A 15,953-nucleotide genomic window follows, 5' to 3' on the forward strand; every position below is an offset into this window, starting at 1 on the left:
TATCAAATTTGCAATATACATTCAAAAATAGAGTCAACCATAGCTTAGTAATGTAACATACAAAAAATATGTATCTCAGCATAAAATCTCAAACACTACAGAGTTTATATGATATTACTAAGTAAATGAAGATAGTATTTATTTCGAAATAACACTGGATTAAACAAGCTGTACTTCTATTACCCAAGACAGCTTGACTGCTCAAGCTGTGATCCAGACTGCTGAAATGTCAACGAGCGGATTTGCGCTGTGAAGGATACCAAAATAACATGTGTGAATTATTTGCAATGAGTTTGAGGGATTATTTTGATGCTGAACAACAGCATGTAATCTACTGGTCCACAGGGATGGAAGCTCAGAATGAACAGTATAGCAACACTCTGAAGCAATAGCCAGATGCCCAGAAAAAGCCAAGTCTGTGGAAAAAGCACAAATTTTGGAAGGCAGAAGTTGCCCAGATTGTAAGCTGCCCCTTTGGAATACTGCAGTTCTTGATCCTCTTATTTACGGAGTTTAGCTGTAATGGTTTTAATTTCAGCCCTGACAAGTGTGAAGGAAGAAGATACCCAGTGTCATATGCGTCCCTCTGGGCACCATTGTATCAAGTTGTTATTGTATCACTTATCTGGTGGGTGCACAATATACACAGGACTGACAGAGCAACTCTATGGTCAGCCTGACACCCTGGTGTCATTTCAGTTCAGCAATTTTCTTTGGGCTTGCTCTAATATGCCTGGGATCAACACTAAATTATTGCAGGTTCATGCCTTGATACTATGTAATCTCTGATTTGTGTGTTTTATAATGGCAGCTACGGCTTAATGGCAGTTCGATGGGTCCCTGAGGGGCCAATTTGACAGGCGCAACCTATCAAGCGTCAGCGGTGATATAGTGACAACCTCAATTGGCTGAGCCTGATATACGAGACAGATGTTGTTGTAAAATATCCTCTATTTTCAGGGCTCTGACATCCTCCTGCTTCCGCAGGCCAGTGGAGGTTTTATAAGGCATCGTCTCTCCTCCCCATCACTGACATCTGACCTTCCTTTTGTTTTCATAGGTTGACTCTGAGCACCTATTCCAGAATGAGCACGCACAGCTCCGACGAGTTTTTCCAAGCCACAAATCACGCGGAGCAGACCTTCCGCAAAATGGAGACATACCTGCAGCACAAGCAGCTGTGTGATGTCCTGCTGATCGCCGGGGACCACAAGATCCCTGCCCACAGGTCAGCTGGGTTATCAATGCAAATAAATATGGATAGCATCTACAATTTGATAGTATATATGTGCTTTTCAAAGGAAAGAAATAAAGGAAAAGCATTGATGTATAGTGATTACATGATCTGTCTTAAATCAAAGACAGGTCAGATGATTAGTTTGAAATGAAGTTAGAAAAATCGGAACTGTTTCAAATGATTTTACGTGCGATTTTGAATAGTATAGTTATCAGCATAGATGATGAAGTTGTTGTACTGTAGTTGATGTGAAGTTCCCTTCTGTGGCTGTGTACCTCAGGTCCCTTAAATATGTGGAATCTGAAATACAGTGTGTAAAATAAACTAGGCTGCGTTTATTGAACGTGCTCATTCTGTCAGCAGATGTTCTTCATCATTCAAGAAATGTTGAACATACTGCAGCAGGAGCACAGCTGGCACCAAATGTACAACATTTCACTCTTGGCCTCAATGTTGTTGTTTTTGTCATTGCAGACTCGTTCTAAGTGCCGTCTCTGACTATTTTGCGGCCATGTTCACCAATGATGTAAGGGAGGCGAAACAAGAGGAGATCAAAATGGAGGGCGTTGATCCAGAGGCTCTGCGATCGCTGGTTCATTTTGCATACACTGGTGAGCCTTCTCATGATACTTTTAACTTTTATGGTTCGGGGGAGTTAAACAGAATTAAAACCCTTTTGAGGAATATTTCCTTTTATATGCTAACAAGCCCCTGAATTAGCCTGAAAGGAGACAAGAGTCCAATCTTTTATCACAATTTTGGCAAAACAACGTTTTTTCCCCAAGGTGCAGCATGATTATAGAAAGAGAGAATGAAAAATGACATGGACAGTTACAGTATCTTTTTATTTCAGTTCAATATGTATTTCTCTTCACCCTGTCTGTCTTCATTCACCCTCATTCATCAAAAGTGCTAATCTAACTCAGTCTTCAATGAATATAAAACATTCTCATCTCTAGATTTACCTTATTTTTGGCTTATATGAGATTTCTTAAAGGCAGGTTAGATGTACTTTCATCTCCTTAGACACACATGCCAAGAGGCAGCTCATTCACCCACAGTGGCAGCCATTTTTAGTTACATCCTGTTTTCTTTTGTGCTGAAAGCGAAAGCACTGTAGCACACCCATCCTTCCGATAAACCACATCTCCAAAATTATGCATGGGAGAGGTGCACTGAAAAAGCAAAACAAAAACAATAATGTTAAACGCTCTTTATTCAATAGGGGTCCTGGAGCTGAAGGAGGAGACCATTGAGAGCCTACTGGCTGCTGCGTGCCTTCTGCAGCTCTCGCAAGTGATTGAAGTTTGCTGTAACTTCCTGATGAAACAGCTCCACCCATCCAACTGCCTGGGAATCCGCTCGTTTGCTGATGCGCAGGGCTGCATGGACTTGCTGAACGTCGCCCATAATTACACAATGGTAGGGCCTCAGCAAACTCATTGCGCACTCACAGAAAATACTAATAGAAACTCCGGATGGAGGCATCTAATCCGTCCACACAGAGCGCTTGATAGAGGACTGATTTCCACTTCAGACTGCCTGCTCAGTGCCTTTATTACTGGGAAATAGGCAGAGAACCATTGAGTGGAGACCAATTAGTTTGATAAGCAATTTAATCCATCAATCCACTCTTATGACTTGAATTATTGACGGGGAGACTGAGAGGCAGAGATAAAATGGTAGTTATTATCGTCATAGCATGGCATGCCATTGATTTCAGGATGTTTTTTGACCATCTCCAGCGTGAGAACACCTAAGCGTAGCCTTCATGAAAATCCTGAGCTATGTGTTTGATATTCTTCAGGGGGGATCTAGATCCGCAGCCCAGCATTGCAGGATGACATATCTACCCTGGTGCGGAAACAACTTAGGGAGATGGCTGTTATCTCCTAAAGGACATCTGCAGAGGCTGTTTACGTAGGGCTTCCCAGAGAGCCCAGGGGCTAATCTAATCACAGAGCACAAGCAGGATGACTTCCTGTTCAATCGCCTCCATAATGAAGGTGGGGAGAACAGGGCTTCCTCGGCCACAGTCCACTGGGCGCTGGCAGAAAAGTTCCATTTTGATAAGCATATTTTCCAGCGCTTTCTCGCCCCGGCCTCTGATGGTGACATCCTGCTCCTCTTGTGAAGCCATCACTGTGCCAATTACCCAGGCTGTGCTTCGTAGCCGCGATATTGTAGGTAGCAGTGGCCTCGGATGACTGACAAAAGCAGGAGTACTGTATCACAGAAGAAAAGCTTTTTTGAGCAAATCTTGTTATCTGCTGCCATGCAGTGAGGATAAACGTGGTATTAATATCTTCAGTATACAAACGCATCAACCTATTTAATGCTTCCTAGATAACGCAGGGGCGCAGTCAACATTGTTGGATTAATTCGTATTTTTGTATTTACTTGGAGCTGGATTAAAGGTGAAACCATACAAAACACTCTGCCATTTATATCATCAAACCCCCTAGTCAGCAAGTCTCCGTTGATATAGGCTACCTCCTTCTAAGCTCCTTCTTACTGCTGACATTTAAAGCCCAGAGTTAAAACATTTACCTCCAAGTGGCTTTTAAGCGATTGTTTCTTGTTGGGTAAGGTTATGATATTCAATTCATTTTTTGGGGTGCATATGGGGGTAATTGCAATAATGGATTGGTAACAATGTCAAGCACCACTGGTGACAGAAGTGGAATCTACGCTAAGCAATGATTGGAGGAAAAGAAAGATCAATAAACAGGACTCATTTCATTACTGTACATCTCCAGTGCGCTTTGAAAAGCATGATCACATGATGTCAGAGGCGCTCCCATTCTGTAACTGATTGATGATCAATGGGATGCTTGTGTTTCTAAGTGACACAGACGTATCCTTGGGCCTTTCAGGGCATGGCGACACAGAGGTCCTTGCAATAAGCCCTGTTCACTGGGGCTCAGAGGAACAACGGCTGAAAAGATTTGCTTGATCCTCGTGATATCTTTTATCTGGAATGAAGCCATTATATCAGTAGGCCATCTCAGATGTCCTTGAGGAAGTGATCAAGCAAATCACTGCAGACCTGCCAGCAGAGAGTTGAGGCAGGACCAACAGGGTGCAATGCAAGGCTCACTACCCGACTGGATTCACAACCTTCATTCACAGTAACTCAGGCTTTTGTCTCGCAGACCCGACTGAGAGTTCATTACATTATTAAAACACCATTATTACATTACATTATTAAAATACCACTTAAACACCACTAAAAAGAAAGCATTTCGAGCTGTTACAAATGACTGACCCTCTCTATAATGTAGATCTTCTTAACACATTTTGATCAAAATACAGGCTAAAATTAAACATAAATTTTGATATAAAAATAACTATACAATCATTAATGTAGTTATGGAGCATATTAACTTTTTTTTTTTTTAAATCATTTTTCTATTTGCTCCATAGGCTTTCCCCCCTAGCTCTGCTCTGCCACTGATCATTCAACACTCTTTCCTCAGGAAAACTTTCTCGAAGTGATCCAGAACCAGGAATTCCTGCTACTTCCTACCATGGAAATAGTGAAGCTCCTGTCCAGTGATGACATCAACGTTCCAGATGAGGAGACGATATTCCAGGCTCTGATGATGTGGGTGCGCCACGACGTACAGCATCGTCAGCAAGACCTGGGCGTGCTTTTGGCTTACATTCGTCTACCTCTTCTGCCACCTCAGGTCTGCCAAAGACAAATTACATATTACACTTTAATACCTTCACTGAACCATGCACAAGTCAACTGATTTAAGGTAATTGTGTCGGCTTTCAAATAATGTGCTTGCGTTGCTGTTTCTCTCCGTCAGCTCCTGGCAGACTTGGAAAATAATAAAATGTTTTCGGAAGACCTGGAGTGCCAAAAGCTTCTCATGGAGGCAATGAAGTACCATCTATTGCCCGAGCGGCGGCCAATGTTACAGAGCCCCAGAACCAAACCGCGCAAGTCCACTGTTGGGGCTCTGTATGCAGTGGGAGGAATGGACTCCACAAAAGGTTAGTGTAGTAATCTTTGAAACTTGGATCTGTATTGTATGTATGCTTTGGATATATACCTACCTGCATATATTAATAGAAGACAGATGTAGCGTTATGGAGACAGATGTGACATGGGTGATGGAGCTTATTCAACATGTTTGGAAGGAGCGTAAAAGTAAATGACAAGAGTATAGGTAACAGTTACATATAATGTATAATGATGTTGCAATCAGAGAAACAGTAGCAATCCAACTTCTGTTTTTGCTCAGGCTCAACTACAATAGAGAAGTATGACCTACGCACAAACACGTGGATTCAGGTTGGCATCATGAACGGGAGACGACTGCAGTTTGGCGTCGCCGTGATTGACAACAAGCTCTATGTGGTTGGGGGAAGGGACGGCCTCAAGACCTCCAATATGGTGGAGTGCTATAACCCATTCAGCAAAGTCTGGTCCACCATGCCTCCAATGTCTACCCATCGGCACGGTTTGGGTATGTTTGTGACCTACTTGTACTTTCTTTGTAGCCTGACATCTCTTTTTTTCACAGCTGACACAGTCATTTATAAGAGTGAGATTTTGTGTTGCGTTTAGGATTCACTGACAAGCTCTCTCCAGAGGCTGTCAAATAAAATTAGTCAAAACAAATGGGTGAGGCCTAGAACACGACTTGACTCCCAATGAAGCGAGGGCCTAGATGCTTACATCTTACCGCCGGAACAGCAAATTAACCACCTAACCCCTGGTGCCAGCAGAAAACATGTTTAGCCCTAGGTTTCCTCTTTGTTTGTGCAGTAGAATACATCCAAGACAATCAATTCGACAAACCATTTTCATTTCTTCTCAGTGGTGGTGTACACAATAAATATCAAGAACAAAAACATTTAGGTCACGACTGCCTGCATGCACAGTTAACCTTGCCTAATTGAAAAGGAGGTTCCCCCGTTGGCTGTGATACGCTCAGATATGATTTATCGAATGAAAAAAGAAATGTTTGTTTATTTAAATGATTTATTATTATTTATTAAATTATGTGCCAGAGGCATGTAAATATTATTAAGTGCCTGTCAGTGAACTTGTTGGTTTACAAGACTAAGACTCAACATAATACCGCAATAAATGCTTCTAAAAGCATCACTGCTGACAAGTCAGACTAAATTAGCTTTCATATAGGGCATTAAGCAACCTTGTTTTGATCCAGTTTTAAAGCAAACAGTCTGGGAGGACATAAATAACATATGTGCCGATAGACTGAATGCCATTCCAAAGGCTGTGAAATCAAGGGCTACTGGATTCCTCCCACGCAGAGCTGGATGGCATATGCTTGGGAAACACAGGGGTATAGCACTGCTTTCCCAGCCAATGCTAAGACAAAACTACACAATGACAGCGCAGCCTCTAGAGTGGTGTATGCACTGTATGATGCATTAATACTACTCAATCACATACATGCTGCACAGTGCACAAAACAGCTGTGTAAAAAACAACTGGAAAATTAATAGAGAAGAGTTTTTTACGTTGGCTTTAGAGTGCTGTGCTTTTAAACAGATTTATAGAGTAAGATATTGAGTAAGTTGTTAATGAAGTGATGAGAAGGATGTGGTGACTAAGAGGTATCCATTATGATGCACTGGCAAGAAGATGCTTTCAGTGCTTTTCACGCACTTGTCTCAAAACAGCTTATGGCACCCGGTGAAATGCCACAGCAGCACAGTCAAACAATTGGTGTTCTAAAGAAATGAGCAATTCAGTGAAGGGAATGATGGATTTGGGTAAATGGAAGAAGAACGGAGAAAATTGAAGTAGTAATACTGAGAGTAATTTAAGTCCGTATGTGGATTGAAAGTCATAAAATCACATTTGCAGCTCTTTAACATCTCCACTGCATCAATAATATTGCAGATTATAAAAGATGGATGGTGGACTTAAAAACCCTCTCTCTAAATTACACTCTAGACCAGTGAGAAGAGAATTGCTGAAATTAAATGCAAATAACAAAGTATGACATATCGACAGACTGTCAGAGTTATGAGAGAATCCGTAGGAAATGCAACTAATATACAACAATGAGTCAAAGTACTGTACATAAAACAAAGAAAAAAGGAGCTTTTGTTATAGTTTGAGCATTCACAGGTATAACATAATATTTATTTACCAGCCTAATTAGAGTCTATATCACATTAAAAATGTAATTGTGCTGATTTAAAGACAGCATTGGCAAAACACCTACTAGCCTTTTCTAGAAGATCATATATTACACTTAACAGCATATCACCATTGGTCTGAAAGCTGCAGATGACCTCACACAATGTAATGTTTCTGTGGTCTGAATAACATGTCAGGGTTGCTCCGAAAACCTTTTGTGTGCTGCCAGTTTGGGGTTATTGAAGGTTACACGAGAGAAGGTAGTATATATTGCAGTTGGTCAAGAAGCTATTTATACATCTAGTAGCAAAAAAGCAGCATGCCAAGATTTATTGCAGGAGCATAAGGGGGCTCTTCTGCAGAGGAGACAGTGGGATGCAACATGAATACATAATGGCAGAGTCTCGCAGCAGCCATATTCGGGAGTTGGGGGTTGCAGATTTATTTGGTATTTTAATGTAAGTGGGTGGTCTTTAGTTTTCATTGCTCTGATATTACCCTGGTTTGTATAAACACACTCTGATTGCACATGACTGTTTCAACGATTAATTTGTAAATACACGAGTAAGAATGTCTTTCTCGTCTCCTGCCCTCGTTATTATCATTATATCCCTTATTATATGATTCACCCCTCTATGTCCAAATCCAGCTTGCTAAAACCAGAGACACATAAATGTGTCAGTTGAATGTATGTGTAAATATAATTATTACTTTTCTCTTTTTTTCTTTTTGTCGAGAAGGCATTGCAGTGCTGGAAGGCCCTATGTATGCTGTGGGGGGACATGATGGATGGAGCTATCTGAACACAGTGGAGAGATGGGACCCCCAGGCGAGGCAGTGGAATTATGTGGCCAGCATGTCCACTCCGCGCAGCACAGTGGGCGTCACAGCCCTCAATGGGAAGTAAGTAATTACAGCGGTCACAATTACCGCCGCCACGCGTTACTTAAGGACACATTCCAGTCCGATATTCAAAGGATGCTTTATGATGAACTCGTGGTCAAATCAGCCAATCTATATGGTCACTTGGTGCAGAGCAGACACTATGACAGCTCCCAAATACTCAATAGACTGAGACATCTGCCTATAGTCTGAAAGTAAAAATAAAAAACTCCCATCCTGCACAATGTCGTTATCCTGCTGATTATGATTATAAATCTACCCCACCCCCACGCTTTTTATAATGACACTGTCTGTATTAGGTGGCTCATCCAATACATTTTGCTGGCCCCAAATGGCTGCCTGGGAAGGTAATGGGCTCAGAGACCAGTGAGTCTCAAATGTCTTTTACATTAGACCAGCTCTGGAGCAGTATCAGAACATGATGGAAAAAACACAGCTGTTTGTTTTTTACTGGGGAAAATGGAGTCTGTTGATACACTGTAGCCTGACTGAGCAATTTCTTCTCCATGGCAGGGTCAGGATGTGCCCAGACAACAATTTGCCACCATATATTCTAGGATCCTAAGAATGGACAGTAGCCTAACATGCTATGTCTGTGAATTTGGTTATGTTATTATGTGATCACGCCGACTTGTTATGATGTAGCTAAAACAAATAACTTCAAATGAATTCAAAGATGCAATGTTTAGAATTTCCTGTTTCATTTTAAGTCATTATGTAGTTTAAATATTCTGAAGATCTTGCTCATGTTTTTTTTTATTTATTTTTTAGCTTAGGCTACTATCAAACACCTGCATTGCTTCTGAGTGTGATATGAGCTATTTATTTACTGTACCTTGCCCTGCCTTGTTCACAGAGGAGCCTAAAATAACATAATCTGTTTGGTCAGTAGCAAGTATGACTGACTTATCCTTGTATTTTTGCAGGTTGTTTGCAGTAGGTGGTCGGGATGGGAGCTCATGCCTTCGGTCAATGGAATGTTTTGATCCCCATACCAACAAGTGGAGTATGTGTGCACCCATGTCCAAGAGGAGAGGCGGTGTAGGTGTGGCCACTTACAACGGTTTCCTGTATGCAGTCGGAGGGCATGACGCACCAGCTTCAAATCATTGCTCTCGTCTTTCTGACTGCGTCGAAAGGTAAACATCAGATCCTGTAACATTCAAAATGTTCTACAGTATGGTAGCCTATTTCATGGAATTGAAGAGAAGAATTGTTCAAAGCCAATGGACTATCAACAGAATATCAATGTCAACACAGCAGGCATCTCTGTAGATTAATCTTTTCTTCAGCCGGAGAACTAGCAGGACAACATGGAGGAGTGTGAAATAAATTGCGATTACTAGGTTTTTGGCGCCATCTACTGGAAATTACACAGCATGATCGTCAAATTTAGTCCATTCAGAAACCTGCGATAGCCTGCTATACTTTTAAAATGTGGTAGAAAGGGGAATTTCAATATCCACAAGCTATAACAACTTAAACTATAGATAATAAGGGAAGTAAACGTGATGAATATTGTAATAATAAGACAATCAGTCTGCTAAAGAATAAATAAATCAGATCATAATCATAGGCTGTGATGGTTGACTGTCCCTGCCTGTCATGACAGATACGATCCAAAAACAGACACATGGACTACCGTGGCATCTCTCAGTGTTTCCCGGGATGGTGTCGGTGTCTGTCTTCTAGGAGACAGACTGTATGCAGTCGGGGGATATGATGGACAGTCCTACTTAAATACTGTGGAATCCTATGATGCTCAAAACAATGAATGGACAGAGGTAACACTTTTTCAATGACCATCTGAACATCTGGAAAATGTATGTGTAAGCATACTTGTGCCATAGAAGAACAATTCCATTAGAGTAATATGTGATAATCAACAAAGAATTGTTGACTCTGTTGACCCCCTTTTTAAGGAGAGAATCTCAGTAACCGAATCTCTAATCCACTTACATTACCTATATTAAAACTGGAGCTGGGATGTGGAGGCTAAGGATTGGTTTATCATTAATCTTTGTTTAATTTGTTTTATTTTATTTTTTCCTTACCTCTCGTATAGGAGGTCCCACTGAAGATCGGAAGGGCTGGAGCTTGTGTTGTGGTTGTGAAACTGCCTTGAGGACTCTGACTTTCCTCATGGGAGACAGGAACTATGGGGAGGAGGACACCGCCATGGACTCTGCTTTCAAAGACAGACACATGTATGCTTCTCATCAGGCAGCGTGTTGACAAGGATACAAGAGTTATCAAATCAAATCAATCCCTTGATTTTTAACACTGATTACAACACAATGCGTCCACTTTGTACAATGAGGATCCAAAAGCCTTGTGTCAGACAGCAGTGACTGATTTCATTGAAGGATAACACAGTCACTTACCAAAAGGTGAAGAGGGAGCAGCTAAAATGTAAAAGAGAGCTACAAAATCTTTCATCTCTAGGAAATCACTTCATGATTACCTCATTGTACATCTTCAAATGTTTCATTATTCCTGCATTTTAGGTGCACACTATAAATCTGTATTTTGAGATAAAATAAGTACTACTATGTTTACTTCATTTCTAGATGTTTTGTGAACAATGTATTTTAGCCTTTTTAAGAAACACTGTGAATATTTCCAATATTGTGAGCTTGCAACAAAACAACAGCTAGGTTACGTAAAGCACTTGCAAGTAACCATGACACACAGTTGCCATCCTGACGCAGTCTTTGTCTAAAACCCAGATTTAGCACGCATCTACTGAATTTATTATTATTATTACTATTATTTTTTTAAAGTAGCTGACAAACACCAAAGTCATTAGCACGCTTTAGGGGTCTTGTCTTGATGTCGATGAAATTTACACAATAGTGAATATGCAACTATATCATATTGATATTTCGCTTTACTGTAAGTAAGATTTTTGAAAGTTTGCCAATGACTGCAACCATGTGCTTCATTTCCAGCCGGTGTTTTGACATTTCCAACAGGTTTCTTTTTAGAGCATGCTGCTTTGAGACAGTTTTTATGCTTCTCTGCAATACTTTGAAAATTGCTTTCTATTTTCATATGACTCTAAGGCTGATATGAAGCGATACTTTTTGCTGGTGAACTCTTTGACCCCTCATCCACCGGCTCTACACTAAAGTTAAGAGGAAAACTGGCTTCCGTTACTGCGCGTCTGTTGAAAGGCACAAACGTGCATCAAGAAAACAAGGTTCCACAGTGATATTGTGAGGATTAGCTGACCCCACTGCCAGCATCTTATAATGACAGATGAATGTTTGAGCTAAATACCCAATATTTGCAAAGACACTTTATGTCTGTTTGCTATGACGAAGAACTCTTCTGCACTTGGAGGGGCCTTATTGATGGCTCTGAAATAGAGATCTGTCCAGCCTCGTATTGTGGCAAGGGAGTCTTTCATTCTGGGTTTTGAAGATGCTCAAATTATTGGGTGTTATGTCCAGTTATTCTGCAATTTAATGGTAGGGCTTTTACATAATGGTTATTAAGATCTGAAGAAGTATTGCAGCCATACAGAGAACATTCTTAAGAAGATGAAGTATTTATAATTGCAAAAGATGTGATGCCTTTAGGAAAGTTTTCAATTGTTTTTCATTATTTTATATAGCATGTGGGCTTACAAATAAACATGTCCATTCTCTTTTCTGAAAAAGTTGTCATCATTATTCTGGTTCTGACAAAGGGAGCTATTTTGCAACTCGCACGCACGCACAAGGTCTACATGGCTCACATACTTGAAGGATCTATAAACAAAACATCTCCGTCTCCATATTTGACGGAGCAAAACATGGCCTTGCGGACATGGCCTAAACTATACCAGAGTTATTAACCTACAGTGGTATCCAAGTTGATGCATGAGCTCTACCAGTGGTTGATATTTCAGTAGTTTGGAAAAATAGCATGTTTCCATGATACAGAAATACAGAATTCCAAGCCTCAATTACAATTGCAATGTCAGGAGTGTTTGGAATGTTTTTGAAACACACACACACACACACACACACACACACACACACACACACACCACATCCACACACACAAGCACACATACAATATACAGTCATACTGAGCAGTAGTGCATAGTAAAGCCCTATAGCTTAAACATCTGTATTTCACATTTTACCATACCTACTTCCCAAGACTATAATAAAGAAATGGCATGAGCTAATCGGTAACACTTTATTTTAATGTGTCGCTGTTACAGTGTACCTACCTAATTAGGTACAGTGGTACAACCTGTGTAACAACATGTACTATCAGGTACTATCATTGTACTTGCATTATGTATTTGTGGGTACCTACATATAGTTGTTACATTGTAATACTGAGTGATTTTACAAAACTTTGCCAATTTGCCTACATTTTCATCAGAGGCAAAGAGCTGACCTGAGACCTGCTGGATGGGGTAAATCTGGTTATGATAGATTTGATACACAAAGCATTCTTAGCTCCAGTCAAGGCCTCATTGTCTTCAGTGTACATGTAACAGCTGTGCTGCTACAACCTTGTTACTCTTTGATACAAGTACATGTTGTTACACAGGTTGTACCACTGTACCTAATTAGGTAAGTACACTGTAACAGCGACACATTAAAATAAAGTGTTACCAGCTAATCTACTCTAAATGATTAGTATACTGGTTTATAGCATCAATATGTTCCAGCAAAGTTTCAGATTTTTAGTACTGACTGTCAAATGTATACATTCTCTAGGCCTGCAGTACAAGTCAAGGCCAAGGCAGTCATAATAACCAAAGCAAAGAGGCTATCAACGTGTGGGTCTGAGGTACCCGATAGCACTGTTGAGTCTCCTGGAGGTGTTGTTTCATTCAACTTAACACTAATCAAGGTGCCCACTTGACAACCCCGGTGAGAAGCTCATGCAGGCATCTGTTGTTGCTGTTGTTAAAAGGGGGGGGGGGGGGGGGGGTTAGTTATTGGGGTGTACACAAGTTCAAATCACACAGGTTTTCTAAACTTGTGATCAGATACTTGGTACCATGAGGGTAAATATAAAACGTCTTTCTTAACCCTCGGTTTTCTGCTTCTAAATGTGTTCCAAATAGGGGGATGTCGACATTAGCTGACCACTCGCAACCGTAAGGTAAAGTCTATATCTACCAATTTCACTCAAGCAGAAAAAAAAAAACAGGCAAAGAAAATTGCCAACTGTGTCAATGCATAAATGAATGCATTAGCCTACTGCATCAAGAAATTAATCAACATCACTGTCCCATAATTCAGGCATGATGAGATCAGACTATAGGCTATATGTAGGCTATATATTCCATTAAATGAATGAGTTGCTTAGATGTGTTTTCATGGTGTCAAAGACAATAGCAGCAGATGGAAGCATAAACAGGTGGAGCTCTGCCTATACATTTTGTAACAGGATCTTCCAAGATCTTATGGTGAATCAGTTTTGCAAGATAATTGATTGGTCGGTAGGTGTTGTGTTTATATGTTTTGATGTGTTATCTCAAACATAACAACACCCTGTGGACATTTGCAGCATAAGGCACCATATTGATCTTGCCGGGTTCAAAGAGCGCTAACCCTCTAATCTCTCTTGCAGTACAACTGATGTGTCATAATACATAGGCTAGGTGCTTGAGTGTAAATAATTGAAGGTGACATCTTCCTTTGTGAATCATTTTTGAGGTTTAGCCACCCCACTCTCACTTGTGTCCTACTGGGGGTGGTGGTAGTGTAGTGGTTAAGGAGCTGGGCTAGCGTGCAGTAGCCTGAAAGTTGTCGGTTCAATTCCCAGCTTCCACCGCTGTGCCCTTGAGCAAGGCACTTAACCCCAAGTTGCTCCGGGGACAATGTGATCCCTTGTAATAGCTGACATATGTAAGTCACTTTGGTCAAGAAGTGTCTGCTAAATGTAATGTAATGTAATGTACTGCTTAAACAACAATCATGCACATTGAAAGGGATGCATTCCTCAAGAGACACCAAAGAAAAAGGATAGCTTTGAAAAAAATGTATGTAGCAAAACCTCCAAAATAACATCATCAATTCCTACTTATATTATTGCTGAATAGAGGATGTTTTGTTTTTGTTTTGTTTGGAAGTTGATTAAATGTTTGTTTTTAAACAAAATAACCATTCCCACCAAACCAATCCCAGAGCTACACACCAGTGCCACCCAGTGGCCATCTGATGTACTGTGATCCATGCAACATTTCTCTTAAAAAAATAGTAAAAAAAGCACCACTGTCTCTGCATGTTGGAGAGGTGTGCTGGATTTAACTGAAATTGAGAGCTAAGAGCAAGATCAGGCTCGATGATAAAAACAGGATGGCAAAGAGTCAACTTTGAATACAGATATGAGAGCAGTAGCGTAGCCAGAAATGTTCAAATGGGTGGGCACAGAAAAAAACGGGTGGGAAAAGCCAATTTGATTGAACGAGGAGCCTAGATGAGGTACACCATACAAACATTAATCGGCATGTTCTATTTATGACATAGTGGAATGTATTGAACGCATTTGGTGTACATGGTGAACGAAAAACGAAGGAAAGCCCTCTAATCGGATGGGCAAGACTGACAAGTAGACGGGCCTAGGCCCGTCCAGGCCCGCCCGTGGCTATGCCTATGGATGAGAGCACTGGTGGAGAGTGGACCAGGGTAAGCATTTCCGATGCAAAAATAAAACCCCATCAAAATGTATTATTTGGCTTCTCCTGGGCAGAGCCTGTGATTATGATGTGCCAGATTCCGCACCCTCTCGCCCTTCTAAATTGTTCATGAAAATCAGATATAGCCAGGAGCTGCACTCATCTAAAACCTACTCTAAAAGCAGGTAGATAAAAACAAGAGACAGTGGCTTGCACAGTGCTGATACATATTGTGATAAAAACAACAACAAACAAACTATTATAGCCTATAACAATATATCATATCATGCATATCTAAAAAAATAATAGATCATTTCAATTTAGTTTGGATTGTCAGTAGAAATGTCTATAAGTCAGTAGAAAATCACTCTATAAAATTTTGTTGTTGATTGACTTCATTGTTTGCAGGATCATTTCACATCATGCTTTATCATTGTTATGTACACTCTATTTTTTCTTTTTTTGACATGTGTTCTTAATTCGTCTCATTAGGGACACAGTCAATACAACTGCAATGTCTCAAATGTTCTGTAGATGATGCTGTTGCTTCGTAGTTGTTGACGGAGCATGAGACGCATGCAGTGGAATGAAAGAGCTACTTTCTCTCTTTTGTGTTCAAAGTAGTTGTCAACCAGCATCATATGGGTCAAGGACAAATAATTGAGTTAACAATTCTGCATAATAACAAGGCTAGCTGATGAAATATTGAGAAATGAAAGGGTAAGCATCCCCTTCAGCCTAACAAGCACTTTTATGGCAGAGTTGAGCCGTGACCTGAAGTCTCTGACAAGGAATAATTGTGTGTTAATTTGTGTATGTGAAAGACATTGGGATGGCATGAAGATATGGTGAACAGTTTTCAACAAATCTTTTGGCAGTCTCGATAGTGTCTTAATACTGGTAGAATATGCACCTCGAATGCACATCTCCTCAATACATTGCATGGTGGCAAAGGATTGTGTCCCAAAGAGCCCAGTTCAGTAGTAGTGGCTAAAATGGTTCACGACAGTCCTTGAATTCTGAATGCATTTATTGTTGCGTATAAG

The 15,953-nt window shown here is 40.6% G+C and overlaps 1 protein-coding gene across 4 annotated transcripts in view; it reads left to right on the plus strand.

Moving 5' to 3' along the window:
- The window catches only part of klhl4 (kelch-like family member 4), a 29,635-nt gene extending 17,704 nt beyond the window's left edge, over positions 1–11,931 (plus strand). For 3 of the 4 annotated variants that reach the window (XM_042074830.1, XM_042074831.1, XM_042074829.1), the window contains 10 exons: positions 1,061–1,228; positions 1,712–1,848; positions 2,463–2,659; positions 4,717–4,929; positions 5,056–5,242; positions 5,494–5,718; positions 8,111–8,273; positions 9,200–9,412; positions 9,886–10,057; positions 10,339–11,931. In XM_042074830.1, coding sequence (XP_041930764.1) covers positions 1,061–1,228; positions 1,712–1,848; positions 2,463–2,659; positions 4,717–4,929; positions 5,056–5,242; positions 5,494–5,718; positions 8,111–8,273; positions 9,200–9,412; positions 9,886–10,057; positions 10,339–10,398 — 1,735 coding nt within the window. In that variant the 3' untranslated portion in view covers positions 10,399–11,931. Of the gene's footprint in view, positions 1–1,060; positions 1,229–1,711; positions 1,849–2,462; positions 2,660–3,044; positions 4,438–4,716; positions 4,930–5,055; positions 5,243–5,493; positions 5,719–8,110; positions 8,274–9,199; positions 9,413–9,885; positions 10,058–10,338 lie in introns of those variants that run through there. The other variant, XM_042074832.1, reaches the window with a different exon arrangement.
- The last annotated feature ends 4,022 nt before the right edge of the window (positions 11,932–15,953 follow it).

The sequence above is a fragment of the Alosa sapidissima genome, chromosome 20 (assembly GCF_018492685.1).
Source record: "Alosa sapidissima isolate fAloSap1 chromosome 20, fAloSap1.pri, whole genome shotgun sequence".
NCBI lineage: Eukaryota > Metazoa > Chordata > Actinopteri > Clupeiformes > Clupeidae > Alosa > Alosa sapidissima.